The 14,947-nt window shown below is 44.4% G+C and overlaps 1 protein-coding gene across 1 annotated transcript; it reads right to left on the reverse strand.

The window, feature by feature from the left end:
* Positions 1–6,130: 6,130 nt before the first annotated feature.
* LOC121749447 lies at positions 6,131–14,013 on the reverse strand. Its single transcript, XM_042144016.1, has 3 exons — positions 13,411–14,013; positions 12,930–13,245; positions 6,131–6,174 (listed from the first exon to the last, which is right to left on the reverse strand). The coding sequence occupies exons 1-3, from the start codon at positions 14,011–14,013 to the stop codon at positions 6,131–6,133; spliced, it is 963 nt and encodes a 320-aa protein (XP_041999950.1).
* Between the last annotated feature and the right edge of the window lie 934 nt (positions 14,014–14,947).

Consider the following 14,947-nt stretch of genomic DNA (forward strand, 5'->3'; position numbering starts at 1 on the left):
AATGAATATAAGGGAACAAATAAATTAAATCTCCAAGTAGGAAATAATAGGGGTGGGGGCCGAAAATTCTTGGGTCATTGCACAAAGATATTATTTAAATCCCCAATTAAATAGAATGGGATTTAAATTTGGTAATTTCTTTATGAAAAAGGCTCCCATAAAATAGGTAACAATTATTTAAATTCCCACAAGGAAAAATATAAGCATAGGGGCGTGTGATATGGAGGAGAATAGAAGGAAAATATTCACACCCCCAATTAATTAGACATAAGAATTTATTTGAATAAAAAAAAGGATTCCACAAAATAGGAAACAAGTAAAATACTCTCCAAAATTTATTGGAGGGGGCCGAAAAAATTAGGCTCAAATAGCCAAGGCAAAAATCCCAACTCTCTATTTATTTTGGGGTGAAGAAATAAAATATAACATGATTTAATTGGATTATATTCAAAAGAAGAGAGTCAATAAAGCACCAATTAAATCAAATGAAAAATAATCCAATCTCCTATTGGAGATTTTTGAAACTCCCAAGGATAAAAAGATGGAGTTCGAATTTCATGTAGTGTAATTTAAGGTCCATTGGTTTGGATTTAATTTGGAATAATGTCCCAAAACAATTAATTAAATCCACAAAAAGAAGTACTATTTCAATAATTAGGGAGGGCCGAATTTTTCAATGAATTGACTTGAGAAAGAATAAATGCATGATCCTATTAATTATTTCCCCTCATTGGAAAAAAAAATAAAACTCAAGCTCATCATTCACATTAACCACGACAATTTATTTCACGCAACTCACTTAATCACATAGAAACAAAAGTTTCATAAATTCCAATAACGTATTAAAAGAGTCACAAAAGTTTGGGATGTTACATCCTTCCCCTCTAAATAGAAATTTCATCCCGAAATTTAAACGTCTCACACAAACAGCTCGGGAAACTTTTCTTTCATCTTATCTTCTAACTCCCACGTAGCTTCCTCGGGACCATGGTGCTTCCACAACACCTTCACGGACGCTATCGACTTGTTTCGAAGCTCTTGTACCTTCCGATCTAGTATTGCTTCGGGTCTTTCCTCGTAGCTCATGTCGGGGGTTAGGATCACTTCCTCTTGATGAATCACATGCTTGGGGTCGAACACGTACTTGCGCAACTGCGACACGTGGAATACGTTGTGCACGTTCCCAAAGCTGGGAGGTAACGCTAATCGGTACGCTACAGGACCTACTTCGTCGATGATCTCGTACGGTCCCACAAAACGCGGTTTCAGCTTGCCCTTCACTCGAAATCTCACAACTCCTCTCGTCGGAGATACTTTCAAGAACACTTTGTCACCAACGTCGAATTTGATTTCCGTTCGACGCACATCAGCATACGACTTCTGTCTATCTTGAGCTTCCTTGATCCTTTATAGCGTCGGGTCCTAACATCTTCCTCTCGCCAACTTCATCCCAATAAAGTGGGGATTGACACTTTCTGCCGTACAGGGCTTCATACGGAGCCATATCGATCGTCGCTTGATAGCTATTGTTGTAGGCGAATTCAACCAATGGTAGAACCGTTTCCCAACTTTCCCCTCGATCTAAGACAACTGCTCGCAACATATCTTCAAGTGTCTGAATCGTCCTCTCTGACAGCCCATCCGATTGCGGGTGATATGCAGTGCTGAAGTTCAGTTGTGTGCCCAATTCTCGTTGCAAACTCATCCAAAACTTTGATGTGAACTTCGTATCGCTGTCGGATACAATGGTCTTTGGCACTCCATGCAATCGCACAATCTTGTTCACGTAGAGCCTAGCTAACTTGTCCGCGCCATAAGTAATCTTAATCGGTAAGAAGTGCGCGCTTTTAGTAAGTCGATCAATGATCACCCAGATCGCAGTGTTGCCCTTCTATGACTTTGGCAAACCCGTCACGAAATCCATAGCTAGATGCTCCCACTTCCATTCGGGAATTTCGAGCGGTTGTAAGTTCCCATATGGCCGTTGGTGTAAGGCCTTCACTTGTTGGCATGCTAGACATCGTTCCACAAATGACGCTACGTCTCCTTTCATTCGATTCCACCAAAACCGTTGTTTCAAATCCCGATACATCTTCGTGCTTCCGGGGTGTGCGGTGTAAGGCGTGTCGTGCGCTTCACTCAAAATCTCCTCTTTTAGCACCTCATCGCTTGGCACACACAATCATCCATCATACGTCAAAGCATTATCCGCCTCCTCACGGTAATGATCAAGCTTCTCGGCTCTCACCTTCGCACGTAATTCCTCCAACTTTCCATCACGTCGCTGGGCTTCTATGAGCTTGGTCCTCAAATCTGGCTCAATCACTAGCGTCGCCAATCTTGCACCCACCGTCTCGGGCGCTTTCACTATCTCCACTCTCATCTTGTCGAACTCGTGAATCAGCGCTTCCTCTTGCGTTAGGAAATAAGCCAGTTGAGGTTGGTTCTTCCTACTCAAAGCATCGGCGACCACGTTCGCCTTGCCCGGATGGTAATTAATACCGCAGTCATAGTCTTTCACGACCTCTAACCAACGTCGTTGTCGCATGTTTAGCTCCTTCTGCTCGAAGAAGTACTTGAGACTCTTGTGATCGGTGTAGATTTCGCATCTCACTCCGTAGAGATGATGTCTCCAAATTTTCAGTGCATGCACCACTGCTGCTAACTCCAAATCGTGCGTCGGAAAATTCAACTCATTCGGTCTCAACTGTCGGGAAGCATATGCTATCACCTTCCCATCTTGCATTAACACACACCCTAGTCCTACTTTCGACGCGTCCGTATAGACGGCGAAGTCCTTGTCGGGTTCTGGTACCGCTAGGACTGGTGTTGTAGTCAATTTCTCCTTTAATAGTTGGAAACTCGCCTCGCACTCTGGCGTCCAAACCACCTTAATTCCTTTCTTTATTAGTTGCGTCATCGGTCTCGCAATCTTAGAGAATCCCTCGATGAATCGTCGATAATATCCCGCCAATCCCAAGAAACTGCGGATTTCACTTGGCGTTTTCGGCGATTTCCAATTCTGTACGGCCTCGACCTTTGCTGGGTCTACTTGAATACCATTTTCTGTCACAATATGACCAAGGAAGTTCACTCGAGTTAACCAAAACTCACACTTACTAAACTTGGCATAAAGTTTCTCCCCTTGCAACGTTTCCAACACTGTTCGTAGGTGCTGTCCATGCTCCTCCTCGTTCTTCGAGTATACCAACACGTCGTCGATGAAGACTAACACAAACTTGTCAAGATACTCGTGGAAAACTCGGTTCATCAAGTCCATGAAAACGGCTGGGGCGTTGGTCAGCCCAAATGGCATCACGACGAATTCATAATGGCCATAACGAGTGCGAAAAGCAGTCTTAGGCACATCCTCTCTTCGGACCTTTAGTTGATGATATCCTAATCTCAAATCCATTTTCGAGAATACGCCCGCTCCTCGAAGTTGGTCAAACAAGTCGTCAATCCTTGGCAGTGGGTACTTATTCTTCAAGGTCATCTTGTTAAGCTCTCGGTAGTCGATGCACATCCTCATCGTTCCATCCTTCTTCTTAACGAACAAAACTGGCGCTCCCCATGGTGACACACTGGGTCGAATGAAACCCAAGTCTAACAGTTCCTGCAACTGAACCTTCAACTCGGCCAACTCCTTAGGGGCCATTCGGTATGGCGCCTTTGATACTGGCGCCGACCTTGGTTCCAAATCAATAGTGAACTCTACTTGTCTGTCGGGTGGCGGTCCTGGCAAAGCTTCTGGAAACACATCGGGAAAATCTCGCACTACTGCCACGTCTTCCACTTTCAAATCCTTCTTTTCCTCCCCATTCAAGTACACCAGATACGCCGGACGCCCTTTTTTTATCATCGTAGTAGCTTACAAAGCAGAGATTATGGAGGTTCGTCGGTTCATGGAGATCCCATACAAGATAGCCGGCTCTTCGCCCGGGGCTTGAAAAGAAATCTGCCTTTCTTTACAGTAAATCGTTGCGTGGTTCTCGGTAAGCCAATCCATTCCCAAGATTATGTCTACATTCTCCAAAGGCATAACGTACAAAAGCTGGGCCACTACTCCTAATTCTCCTAACACAAACTCTATGTTCGAGCAAGTTCTCACAATGTCAATCAATCCTCCAACCGGTGAAGATACATTCAAATTCGATTCAAGCATTGCAGTAGGGAGTTCTAAGGCATTCACACATGACATGGAAATAAAAGAATGCGAAGCACCCGTATCAAACAGCACAATAATAGGCAGTTGTTGGAGCTTTCCCATACCTGCCAAATTCTCTTTGCCCTTGCTGGCTTGGGGTTCCTGCCCTTGATTCCCTTTGAGCGCATATGCCCTTGCTTGCTGTGGGGCCACTTGTCGGATTGGTTGAGGCTGCTGTGGTGGTCTCTGTCCTTGCCCATTCTTCACTCCACCTTTGTTGTTGTTTGGGCACTCTCGAGACACGTGCCCGTTTCCACCGCAGGCATAACACCGAATGCCTCCAACTCGGCACTCCCCAACATGATGCTTGGAGCACCGATTACAGTAGGGTATTCTCTGCGGGTTTCCCCTTTGATGTGGCACAATTTGGCGCCCATGATTCTGTGGTTGCCGAAAAGTGGAGAAACGCCTCTTGTCAAAAGGAGCTCGGTTTCCCTCCTATTTCCTCTTGTCTCTAAAGTTCGCTTGGGGTGCAGATGGGGTAGGGTTTGTTGTCCTCTCATTCTTGGGCAGTGCTTCCTCCACATCTAAGGCACAGCCCAATACCTCGGAATAAGGAATTCCCCTGCGACTAGCCACTGCTACCCTTATCTCTGGCCTAAGGCCGGAACGGAACTTCACGGCCATCTTCTCGTCTGTATCCACCAATTTTGGCGCATAACGAGTCATCTCACATAGGGCGCGGTCATACTCCGTGACCGTCATACTTCCTTGTTTTAAAGTGTGGAACTCCACTACCTTCGCCCGTCGATAACTCATGGGAACATACTTATTGTAAACTTCTTCCTTAAACTCCTCCCAAGTAAGCGCCTCACGGCGAGCGGGGTCCAAAGTTCTCTTCTTCGTTTCCCACCAAAAGTCAGCGGGTCCTGTCAGCTGATACGTCACGCAGGCCAGGCGTTCTCTGTCCGTGCATCCCATAAACGCAAAGACACGCTCAATGTCGCGTACCCATGCCTCCGCCTTCGGGGGCTCTCCCAATCCATCGAACTTGGGTGGGTTCTCTTTCCGAAAGGCTTTGATGTACTCCCTTTCGTTTGGTTGGGGTAGAGGTGGTGGTGGAGGCGGGGGCGGATTCCCAACACTTCCTTCTGTCTGTTCCCCCACATTGTTCTCCACACGCGGACCACGTCTACGTCTTGGGGGCATGTTGATCTAAAACACAAGTTAGCACCTTTGTGAGTACATCGTTATTAAAACATCATCGCTTTCAAGCACGCGTACGATACGGTAAAATAACACAAGTACTAAAGGCACGTGAAAAGGGAAACTTCTGTAAACAACGTGGAAAGGAAAACAAAAGCATTCGTTCGGAAAACAAAAAGGTACTACTTCCATCGTCTTAACAACTTAAGGAAAAAAACAACATTACTCATCTATCTAGTGTTAAGAACCTCTTCCGGGTCTTCTTCCTCTTCCGGATCCTCTTCCTCTTCTACGTGATACTCGTCAACCATGCGGAGGGCTTCTTCGATATCCATGCTATCTTCCACATAATCATCCTCAAAACCCGGAACCATGCTTTCTTGTGGTACGGCTTCTCTTTCTGCCGTGGGTTTAACCTCGATCACGTCTTTGTCTTCCCATACCGTTTCATCTTTTCCTTCTTGTGTCGACGGTGGTCGCTCGGAACGTGAGTCAATCAAAGCACACGTTAAGGCCTTTAGAAAACCTTTCATGTCGCCAGCCATCATCTGGTTTCTTGGTTCGTACCACGTGAACCGACTGGCTGTTGTTTCCATCCAAGGCTCCCAATTATCGGGCATCAACTCAATTAGTCTCCTTATGCCACCGTAGGCCGTTACATGGTACCCGCAGACATCTCGCCATAGGGTCTCAAAACGGGCAACAACCTCTCTCAAGGCTTTGCCTTCCTCTCTCTCATAGTGGTCGTAATCGTATATCGCTTGTCGCATTCTGGCACTATACTGGCTGCTCTTGAGCGCGGTTCATTTCGTTCGCACCATCTATGTGAAGACGAAAGTTTCTTTTAAAACACCAAAAGTATTATTGTTTGTTCGAAAAAGTTCTTAAGTTTGTCGCGTAGTTTGAAAATTTGTCGTTGTCTTAACGTTTCATATCTTTGCATGCTATCGTGGTAGTATTTTCGCGCATTATACACATTTAGCAACATCACTAAGTTCATGCTCACATAATCATTCCATTACAACTCATCCTTATGCATATCATTCATTCACATGCGTAACTTGTCAACGTCATATCATATCATCATACATTTTCATGCATCAATCTTCCATACTTTCAACAATTTAAACATACCTCACTTTCATCGGTTGAGCGTGATGTTTTGGATGTTGAGCCTTCGTGACACTTCTAGTCAAAAAGGGTTCACTAACTTAGACTCAAAGTAAAAGAAGACACTCGGACCAGAGCGAAAGAACAAAGCTCTAATACCACTCTGTCACGACCGCCCATACAAGGGTACCACAACGCGGCGATCGTGACCGACATGCATGGATAACAATTTAAAAAGAACATCTTGATTAACTTAAAGGAAGAAAACAACTTAGTTTAAAGAGTTTAAAGTTAAAAAAAAAATTGAAAAGACATAAGGTAAAATACTTTTAAAAAGGACAACGGGAAAAATTAGACTTAAGAAATACATCAACTAACTAAAGTTGAACAAATACTTAACTTAAATCAAGAAGAATAAAATTTTAAAAAGACAACGTAAACACTAGTTTAAAACTCATCACCACCATACATGTTCACACACAAAACATAAAGGAAAGATTAAGTCTTGAGTCATAGTTCAAGTTATAGCAGCGGAAAATACGGTTCAAGGAGAGTCAAGGACGACGCCTATGTATGACGACACAACGCATCCTAAGTACTTAAGCCAGCTCAACATCCACCGCAACATCCCGCTCAACCTGCACATAAGAAAATAATATGCAGGGCTGAGTACTTGTTGTACTCAATGGGCTCATGCCGAAAACATTTTAATAATAGTTATGTCATCCATACCAGTGATCTCGAGTTTTATGTAGTAAGAAAATATCACGAGAAACACAAAAATATTCAAGTCTGGCCAGACAATTTATCTCCCCACTTTTCACATCAATCCATCAATCACATCACAGTGCGACGATAGTGTGGCCACACTATTCGCCCACGAGACCGGCCGACTTGCAAGGACGGCTCGCGATCCTACCAGTGTACACAGTAATAATATGCAAGGACGGCTCACGATCCAACTTAGCAACTCTCAATCCTTGAGTTCACGAATACACAACACCCTTGTCAACGACAACATAAGTCAGCCTCACACTTCAACATATTACTATGCATGTCCTATCGTCTCTCTCTCATCGTCTTTCTCAATCCCCCAACCCAACATACGTCAAAAAGGTGTAAAGACACACGTATCGCATTACAACTTATCACAAGTGCTTACACCATTTAGACACGTTCCTTGGACATACATGCATCATACAATACTTTTAAACTTGAAAATAAGAGTTATTTTAACAAGGCAGAAAACTGGCAGAACTGCACGACCATTTTATAAAAATTACTATAAATTTACCCGACCTCAAATGAAGCTAAATTTTGGTCACAATACAGAAGACACATTCAAGTTCATACATGAAAATTTTCACACCGAAATCACGTCATTTAGTCAGTCATATCACATATTAAACTCTCTGGTCGTAACATACAATTTCCGACAGTATTGCGCAGTTCATTTGACAAATTCACCATAAATTCATCCGATGCCTAAAAAGGCTGAAAATTTAACACGACTTAGAAGACACTTCAAATATTCATATAGTTCAAGAATCACATCAATCGGAGGTAATTTGGTCAGTCAAACAGAAAACGAAACATTCATGGCGAGAACTCACGTTTCTGGCCGATTTGCGCAGTCAACTTCAAAAATTTATTAAAAATTCATTTTTCGATAAAACAGGCTGAAATTCACACGGGACACTGAAAACACCTTAAAGTTTACTCAGTAAACATTTAATAGCAAAGTTCGTTCGTTTGATGGGTCAAACACAGATCATAAGTCACTGGTCATGCATCACAGATTTCTGGTTCAAGTTCGAAAATAGGGTTTTTAAACTTCCACAACACAACCACCGATTTTTCATGCTCGAAAACACATAATCATGCTTACACATTCCTCATACACATATTTGCATACAAACTCATATTATTCGCCCAATAAATCGATCCAACTCACATGATTTCAAACAACAACGCCAAAAACAACAAGTTCTTACGAAGCACACTTTCCCTCCCGTTAAAACTTGCGATCTATCGAACCTACACCCTCTACATACATGTAGGACTCAAGAACATGGTCAAAACGGATAGGATGATAAGAAGTGAGCAATATACCTTCTTTGACACAAAACGAATCGGTAGAAACGATGGATTAAGCGATTCGTCGGAGACTCTCGAAAATAACTTCAATGGATTGCAAGAACACGAGTTGGATGGAAGATTTTTTGGAGATGGGAGAGTGGGAGAAGAATGAAGCATGTGAGAGAGGGAGAAGAGAGGGGGCGAAAATTGTAGGGAGAGTGGGGGCTAGGGTTTGTTTAATTGCTATTTATTTGCTAGGTTTAATACATGGGTAAATTAAATAAATAAATTGTGGGGAATTAAAATATAGGCTAACAAATAAAAATCCCACAATTAAAAGAATAAAATAGGCTTGTGGGAGGTGAGGGAATTTCGAAAATTCCATGTGCACAACAAGGAATTTATTTGGTATCTTCTTGGAGAATATATTCATAACTTAGGAAATAAATATAATGAATATAAGGGAACAAATAAATTAAATCTCCAAGTAGGAAATAATAGGGGTGGGGGCCGAAAATTCTTGGGTCATTGCACAAAGATATTATTTAAATCCCCAATTAAATAGAATGGGATTTAAATTTGGTAATTTCTTTATGAAAAAGGCTCCCATAAAATAGGTAACAATTATTTAAATTCCCACAAGGAAAAATATAAGCATAGGGGCGTGTGATATGGAGGAGAATAGAAGGAAAATATTCACACCCCCAATTTGGAATAATGTCCCAAAACAATTAATTAAATCCACAAAAAGAAGTACTATTTCAATAATTAGGGAGGGCCGAATTTTTCAATGAATTGACTTGAGAAAGAATAAATGCATGATCCTATTAATTATTTCCCCTCATTGGAAAAAAAAATAAAAACTCAAGCTCATCATTCACATTAACCACGACAATTTATTTCACGCAACTCACTTAATCACATAGAAACAAAAGTTTCATAAATTCCAATAACGTATTAAAAGAGTCACAAAAGTTTGGGATGTTACATCCTTCCCCTCTAAATAGAAATTTCATCCCGAAATTTAAACGTCTCACACAAACAGCTCGGGAAACTTTTCTTTCATCTTATCTTCTAACTCCCACGTAGCTTCCTCGGGACCATGGTGCTTCCACAACACCTTCACGGACGCTATCGACTTGTTTCGAAGCTCTTGTACCTTCCGATCTAGTATTGCTTCGGGTCTTTCCTCGTAGCTCATGTCGGGGGTTAGGATCACTTCCTCTTGATGAATCACATGCTTGGGGTCGAACACGTACTTGCGCAACTGCGACACGTGGAATACGTTGTGCACGTTCCCAAAGCTGGGAGGTAACGCTAATCGGTACGCTACAGGACCTACTTCGTCGATGATCTCGTACGGTCCCACAAAACGCGGTTTCAGCTTGCCCTTCACTCGAAATCTCACAACTCCTCTCGTCGGAGATACTTTCAAGAACACTTTGTCACCAACGTCGAATTTAATTTCCGTTCGACGCACATCAGCATACGACTTCTGTCTATCTTGAGCTTCCTTGATCCTTTATAGCGTCGGGTCCTAACATCTTCCTCTCGCCAACTTCATCCCAATAAAGTGGGGATTGACACTTTCTGCCGTACAGGGCTTCATACGGAGCCATATCGATCGTCGCTTGATAGCTATTGTTGTAGGCGAATTCAACCAATGGTAGAACCGTTTCCCAACTTTCCCCTCGATCTAAGACAACTGCTCGCAACATATCTTCAAGTGTCTGAATCGTCCTCTCTGACAGCCCATCCGATTGCGGGTGATATGCAGTGCTGAAGTTCAGTTGTGTGCCCAATTCTCGTTGCAAACTCATCCAAAACTTTGATGTGAACTTCGTATCGCTGTCGGATACAATGGTCTTTGGCACTCCATGCAATCGCACAATCTTGTTCACGTAGAGCCTAGCTAACTTGTCCGCGCCATAAGTAATCTTAATCGGTAAGAAGTGCGCGCTTTTAGTAAGTCGATCAATGATCACCCAGATCGCAGTGTTACCCTTCTATGACTTTGGCAAACCCGTCACGAAATCCATAGCTAGATGCTCCCACTTCCATTCGGGAATTTCGAGCGGTTGTAAGTTCCCATATGGCCGTTGGTGTAAGGCCTTCACTTGTTGGCATGCTAGACATCGTTCCACAAATGACGCTACGTCTCCTTTCATTCCATTCCACCAAAACCGTTGTTTCAAATCCCGATACATCTTCGTGCTTCCGGGGTGTGCGGTGTAAGGCGTGTCGTGCGCTTCACTCAAAATCTCCTCTTTTAGCACCTCATCGCTTGGCACACACAATCATCCATCATACGTCAAAGCATTATCCGCCTCCTCACGGTAATGATCAAGCTTCTCGGCTCTCACCTTCGCACGTAATTCCTCCAACTTTCCATCACGTCGCTGGGCTTCTATGAGCTTGGTCCTCAAATCTGGCTCAATCACTAGCGTCGCCAATCTTGCACCCACCGTCTCGGGCGCTTTCACTATCTCCACTCTCATCTTGTCGAACTCGTGAATCAGCGCTTCCTCTTGCGTTAGGAAATAAGCCAGTTGAGGTTGGTTCTTCCTACTCAAAGCATCGGCGACCACGTTCGCCTTGCCCGGATGGTAATTAATACCGCAGTCATAGTCTTTCACGACCTCTAACCAACGTCGTTGTCGCATGTTTAGCTCCTTCTGCTCGAAGAAGTACTTGAGACTCTTGTGATCGGTGTAGATTTCGCATCTCACTCCGTAGAGATGATGTCTCCAAATTTTCAGTGCATGCACCACTGCTGCTAACTCCAAATCGTGCGTCGGAAAATTCAACTCATTCGGTCTCAACTGTCGGGAAGCATATGCTATCACCTTCCCATCTTGCATTAACACACACCCTAGTCCTACTTTCGACGCGTCCGTATAGACGGCGAAGTCCTTGTCGGGTTCTGGTACCGCTAGGACTGGTGTTGTAGTCAATTTCTCCTTTAATAGTTGGAAACTCGCCTCGCACTCTGGCGTCCAAACCACCTTAATTCCTTTCTTTATTAGTTGCGTCATCGGTCTCGCAATCTTAGAGAATCCCTCGATGAATCGTCGATAATATCCCGCCAATCCCAAGAAACTGCGGATTTCACTTGGCGTTTTCGGCGATTTCCAATTCTGTACGGCCTCGACCTTTGCTGGGTCTACTTGAATACCATTTTCTGTCACAATATGACCAAGGAAGTTCACTCGAGTCAACCAAAACTCACACTTACTAAACTTGGCATAAAGTTTCTCCCCTTGCAACGTTTCCAACACTGTTCGTAGGTGCTGTCCATGCTCCTCCTCGTTCTTCGAGTATACCAACACGTCGTCGATGAAGACTAACACAAACTTGTCAAGATACTCGTGGAAAACTCGGTTCATCAAGTCCATGAAAACGGCTGGGGCGTTGGTCAGCCCAAATGGCATCACGACGAATTCATAATGGCCATAACGAGTGCGAAAAGCAGTCTTAGGCACATCCTCTCTTCGGACCTTTAGTTGATGATATCCTAATCTCAAATCCATTTTCGAGAATACGCCCGCTCCTCGAAGTTGGTCAAACAAGTCGTCAATCCTTGGCAGTGGGTACTTATTCTTCAAGGTCATCTTGTTAAGCTCTCGGTAGTCGATGCACATCCTCATCGTTCCATCCTTCTTCTTAACGAACAAAACTGGCGCTCCCCATGGTGACACACTGGGTCGAATGAAACCCAAGTCTATCAGTTCCTGCAACTGAACCTTCAACTCGGCCAACTCCTTAGGGGCCATTCGGTATGGCGCCTTTGATACTGGCGCCGACCTTGGTTCCAAATCAATAGTGAACTCTACTTGTCTGTCGGGTGGCTGTCCTGGCAAAGCTTCTGGAAACACATCGGGAAAATCTCGCACTACTGCCACGTCTTCCACTTTCAAATCCTTCTTTTCCTCCCCATTCAAGTACACCAGATACGCCGGACGCCCTTTTTTTATCATCGTAGTAGCTTACAAAGCAGAGATTATGGAGGTTCGTCGGTTCATGGAGATCCCATACAAGATAGCCGGCTCTTCGCCCGGGGCTTGAAAAGAAATCTGCCTTTCTTTACAGTAAATCGTTGCGTGGTTCTCGGTAAGCCAATCCATTCCCAAGATTATGTCTACATTCTCCAAAGGCATAACGTACAAAAGCTGGGCCACTACTCCTAATTCTCCTAACACAAACTCTATGTTCGAGCAAGTTCTCACAATGTCAATCAATCCTCCAACCGGTGAAGATACATTCAAATTCGATTCAAGCATTGCAGTAGGGAGTTCTAAGGCATTCACACATGACATGGAAATAAAAGAATGCGAAGCACCCGTATCAAACAGCACAATAATAGGCAGTTGTTGGAGCTTTCCCATACCTGCCAAATTCTCTTTGCCCTTGCTGGCTTGGGGTTCCTGCCCTTGATTCCCTTTGAGCGCATATGCCCTTGCTTGCTGTGGGGCCACTTGTCGGATTGGTTGAGGCTGCTGTGGTGGTCTCTGTCCTTGCCCATTCTTCACTCCACCTTTGTTGTTGTTTGGGCACTCTCGAGACACGTGCCCATTTCCACCGCAGGCATAACACCGAATGCCTCCAACTCGGCACTCCCCAACATGATGCTTGGAGCACCGATTACAGTAGGGTATTCTCTGCGGGTTTCCCCTTTGATGTGGCACAATTTGGCGCCCATGATTCTGTGGTTGCCGAAAAGTGGAGAAACGCCTCTTGTCAAAAGGAGCTCGGTTTCCCTCCTATTTCCTCTTGTCTCTAAAGTTCGCTTGGGGTGCAGATGGGGTAGGGTTTGTTGTCCTCTCATTCTTGGGCAGTGCTTCCTCCACATCTAAGGCACAGCCCAATACCTCGGAATAAGGAATTCCCCTGCGACTAGCCACTGCTACCCTTATCTCTGGCCTAAGGCCGGAACGGAACTTCGCGGCCATCTTCTCGTCTGTATCCACCAATTTTGGCGCATAACGAGTCATCTCACATAGGGCGCGGTCATACTCCGTGACCGTCATACTTCCTTGTTTTAAAGTGTGGAACTCCACTACCTTCGCCCGTCGATAACTCATGGGAACATACTTATTGTAAACTTCTTCCTTAAACTCCTCCCAAGTAAGCGCCTCACGGCGAGCGGGGTCCAAAGTTCTCTTCTTCGTTTCCCACCAAAAGTCAGCGGGTCCTGTCAGCTGATACGTCACGCAGGCCAGGCGTTCTCTGTCCGTGCATCCCATAAACGCAAAGACACGCTCAATGTCGCGTACCCATGCCTCCGCCTTCGGGGGCTCTCCCAATCCATCGAACTTGGGTGGGTTCTCTTTCCGAAAGGCTTTGATGTACTCCCTTTCGTTTGGTTGGGGTAGAGGTGGTGGTGGAGGCGGGGGCGGATTCCCAACACTTCCTTCTGTCTGTTCCCCCACATTGTTCTCCACACGCGGACCACGTCTACGTCTTGGGGGCATGTTGATCTAAAACACAAGTTAGCACCTTTGTGAGTACATCGTTATTAAAACATCATCGCTTTCAAGCACGCGTACGATACGGTAAAATAACACAAGTACTAAAGGCACGTGAAAAGGGAAACTTCTGTAAACAACGTGGAAAGGAAAACAAAAGCATTCGTTCGGAAAACAAAAAGGTACTACTTCCATCGTCTTAACAACTTAAGGAAAAAAACAACATTACTCATCTATCTAGTGTTAAGATCCTCTTCCGGGTCTTCTTCCTCTTCCGGATCCTCTTCCTCTTCTACGTGATACTCGTCAACCATGCGGAGGGCTTCTTCGATATCCATGCTATCTTCCACATAATCATCCTCAAAACCCGGAACCATGCTTTCTTGTGGTACGGCTTCTCTTTCTGCCGTGGGTTTAACCTCGATCACGTCTTTGTCTTCCCATACCGTTTCATCTTTTCCTTCTTGTGTCGACGGTGGTCGCTCGGAACGTGAGTCAATCAAAGCACACGTTAAGGCCTTTAGAAAACCTTTCATGTCGCCAGCCATCATCTGGTTTCTTGGTTCGTACCACGTGAACCGACTGGCTGTTGTTTCCATCCAAGGCTCCCAATTATCGGGCATCAACTCAATTAGTCTCCTTATGCCACCGTAGGCCGTTACATGGTACCCGCAGACATCTCGCCATAGGGTCTCAAAACGGGCAACAACCTCTCTCAAGGCTTTGCCTTCCTCTCTCTCATAGTGGTCGTAATCGTATATCGCTTGTCGCATTCTGGCACTATACTGGCTGCTCTTGAGCGCGGTTCATTTCGTTCGCACCATCTATGTGAAGACGAAAGTTTCTTTTAAAACACCAAAAGTATTATTGTTTGTTCGAAAAAGTTCTTAAGTTTGTCGCGTAGTTTGAAAATTTGTCGTTGTCTTAACGTTTCATATCT

The sequence above is a fragment of the Salvia splendens genome, chromosome 9, assembly GCF_004379255.2.
Source record: "Salvia splendens isolate huo1 chromosome 9, SspV2, whole genome shotgun sequence".
Lineage (NCBI taxonomy): Eukaryota > Viridiplantae > Streptophyta > Magnoliopsida > Lamiales > Lamiaceae > Salvia > Salvia splendens.

Coding starts and splice junctions, on each gene's coding strand:
- LOC121749447 (XM_042144016.1), bottom strand. CDS start 14,013: ATGCCCCCAAGACGTAGACGTGGTCCGCGTGTGGAGAACAATGTGGGG. Junction 13,246..13,410: donor GGGGAATTCCTTATTCCGAG/GTATTGGGCTGT, acceptor CGGCAACCACAG/AATCATGGGCGCCAAATTGT. Junction 6,175..12,929: donor GGGCAAAGAGAATTTGGCAG/GTATGGGAAAGC, acceptor GTCTTCACATAG/ATGGTGCGAACGAAATGAAC.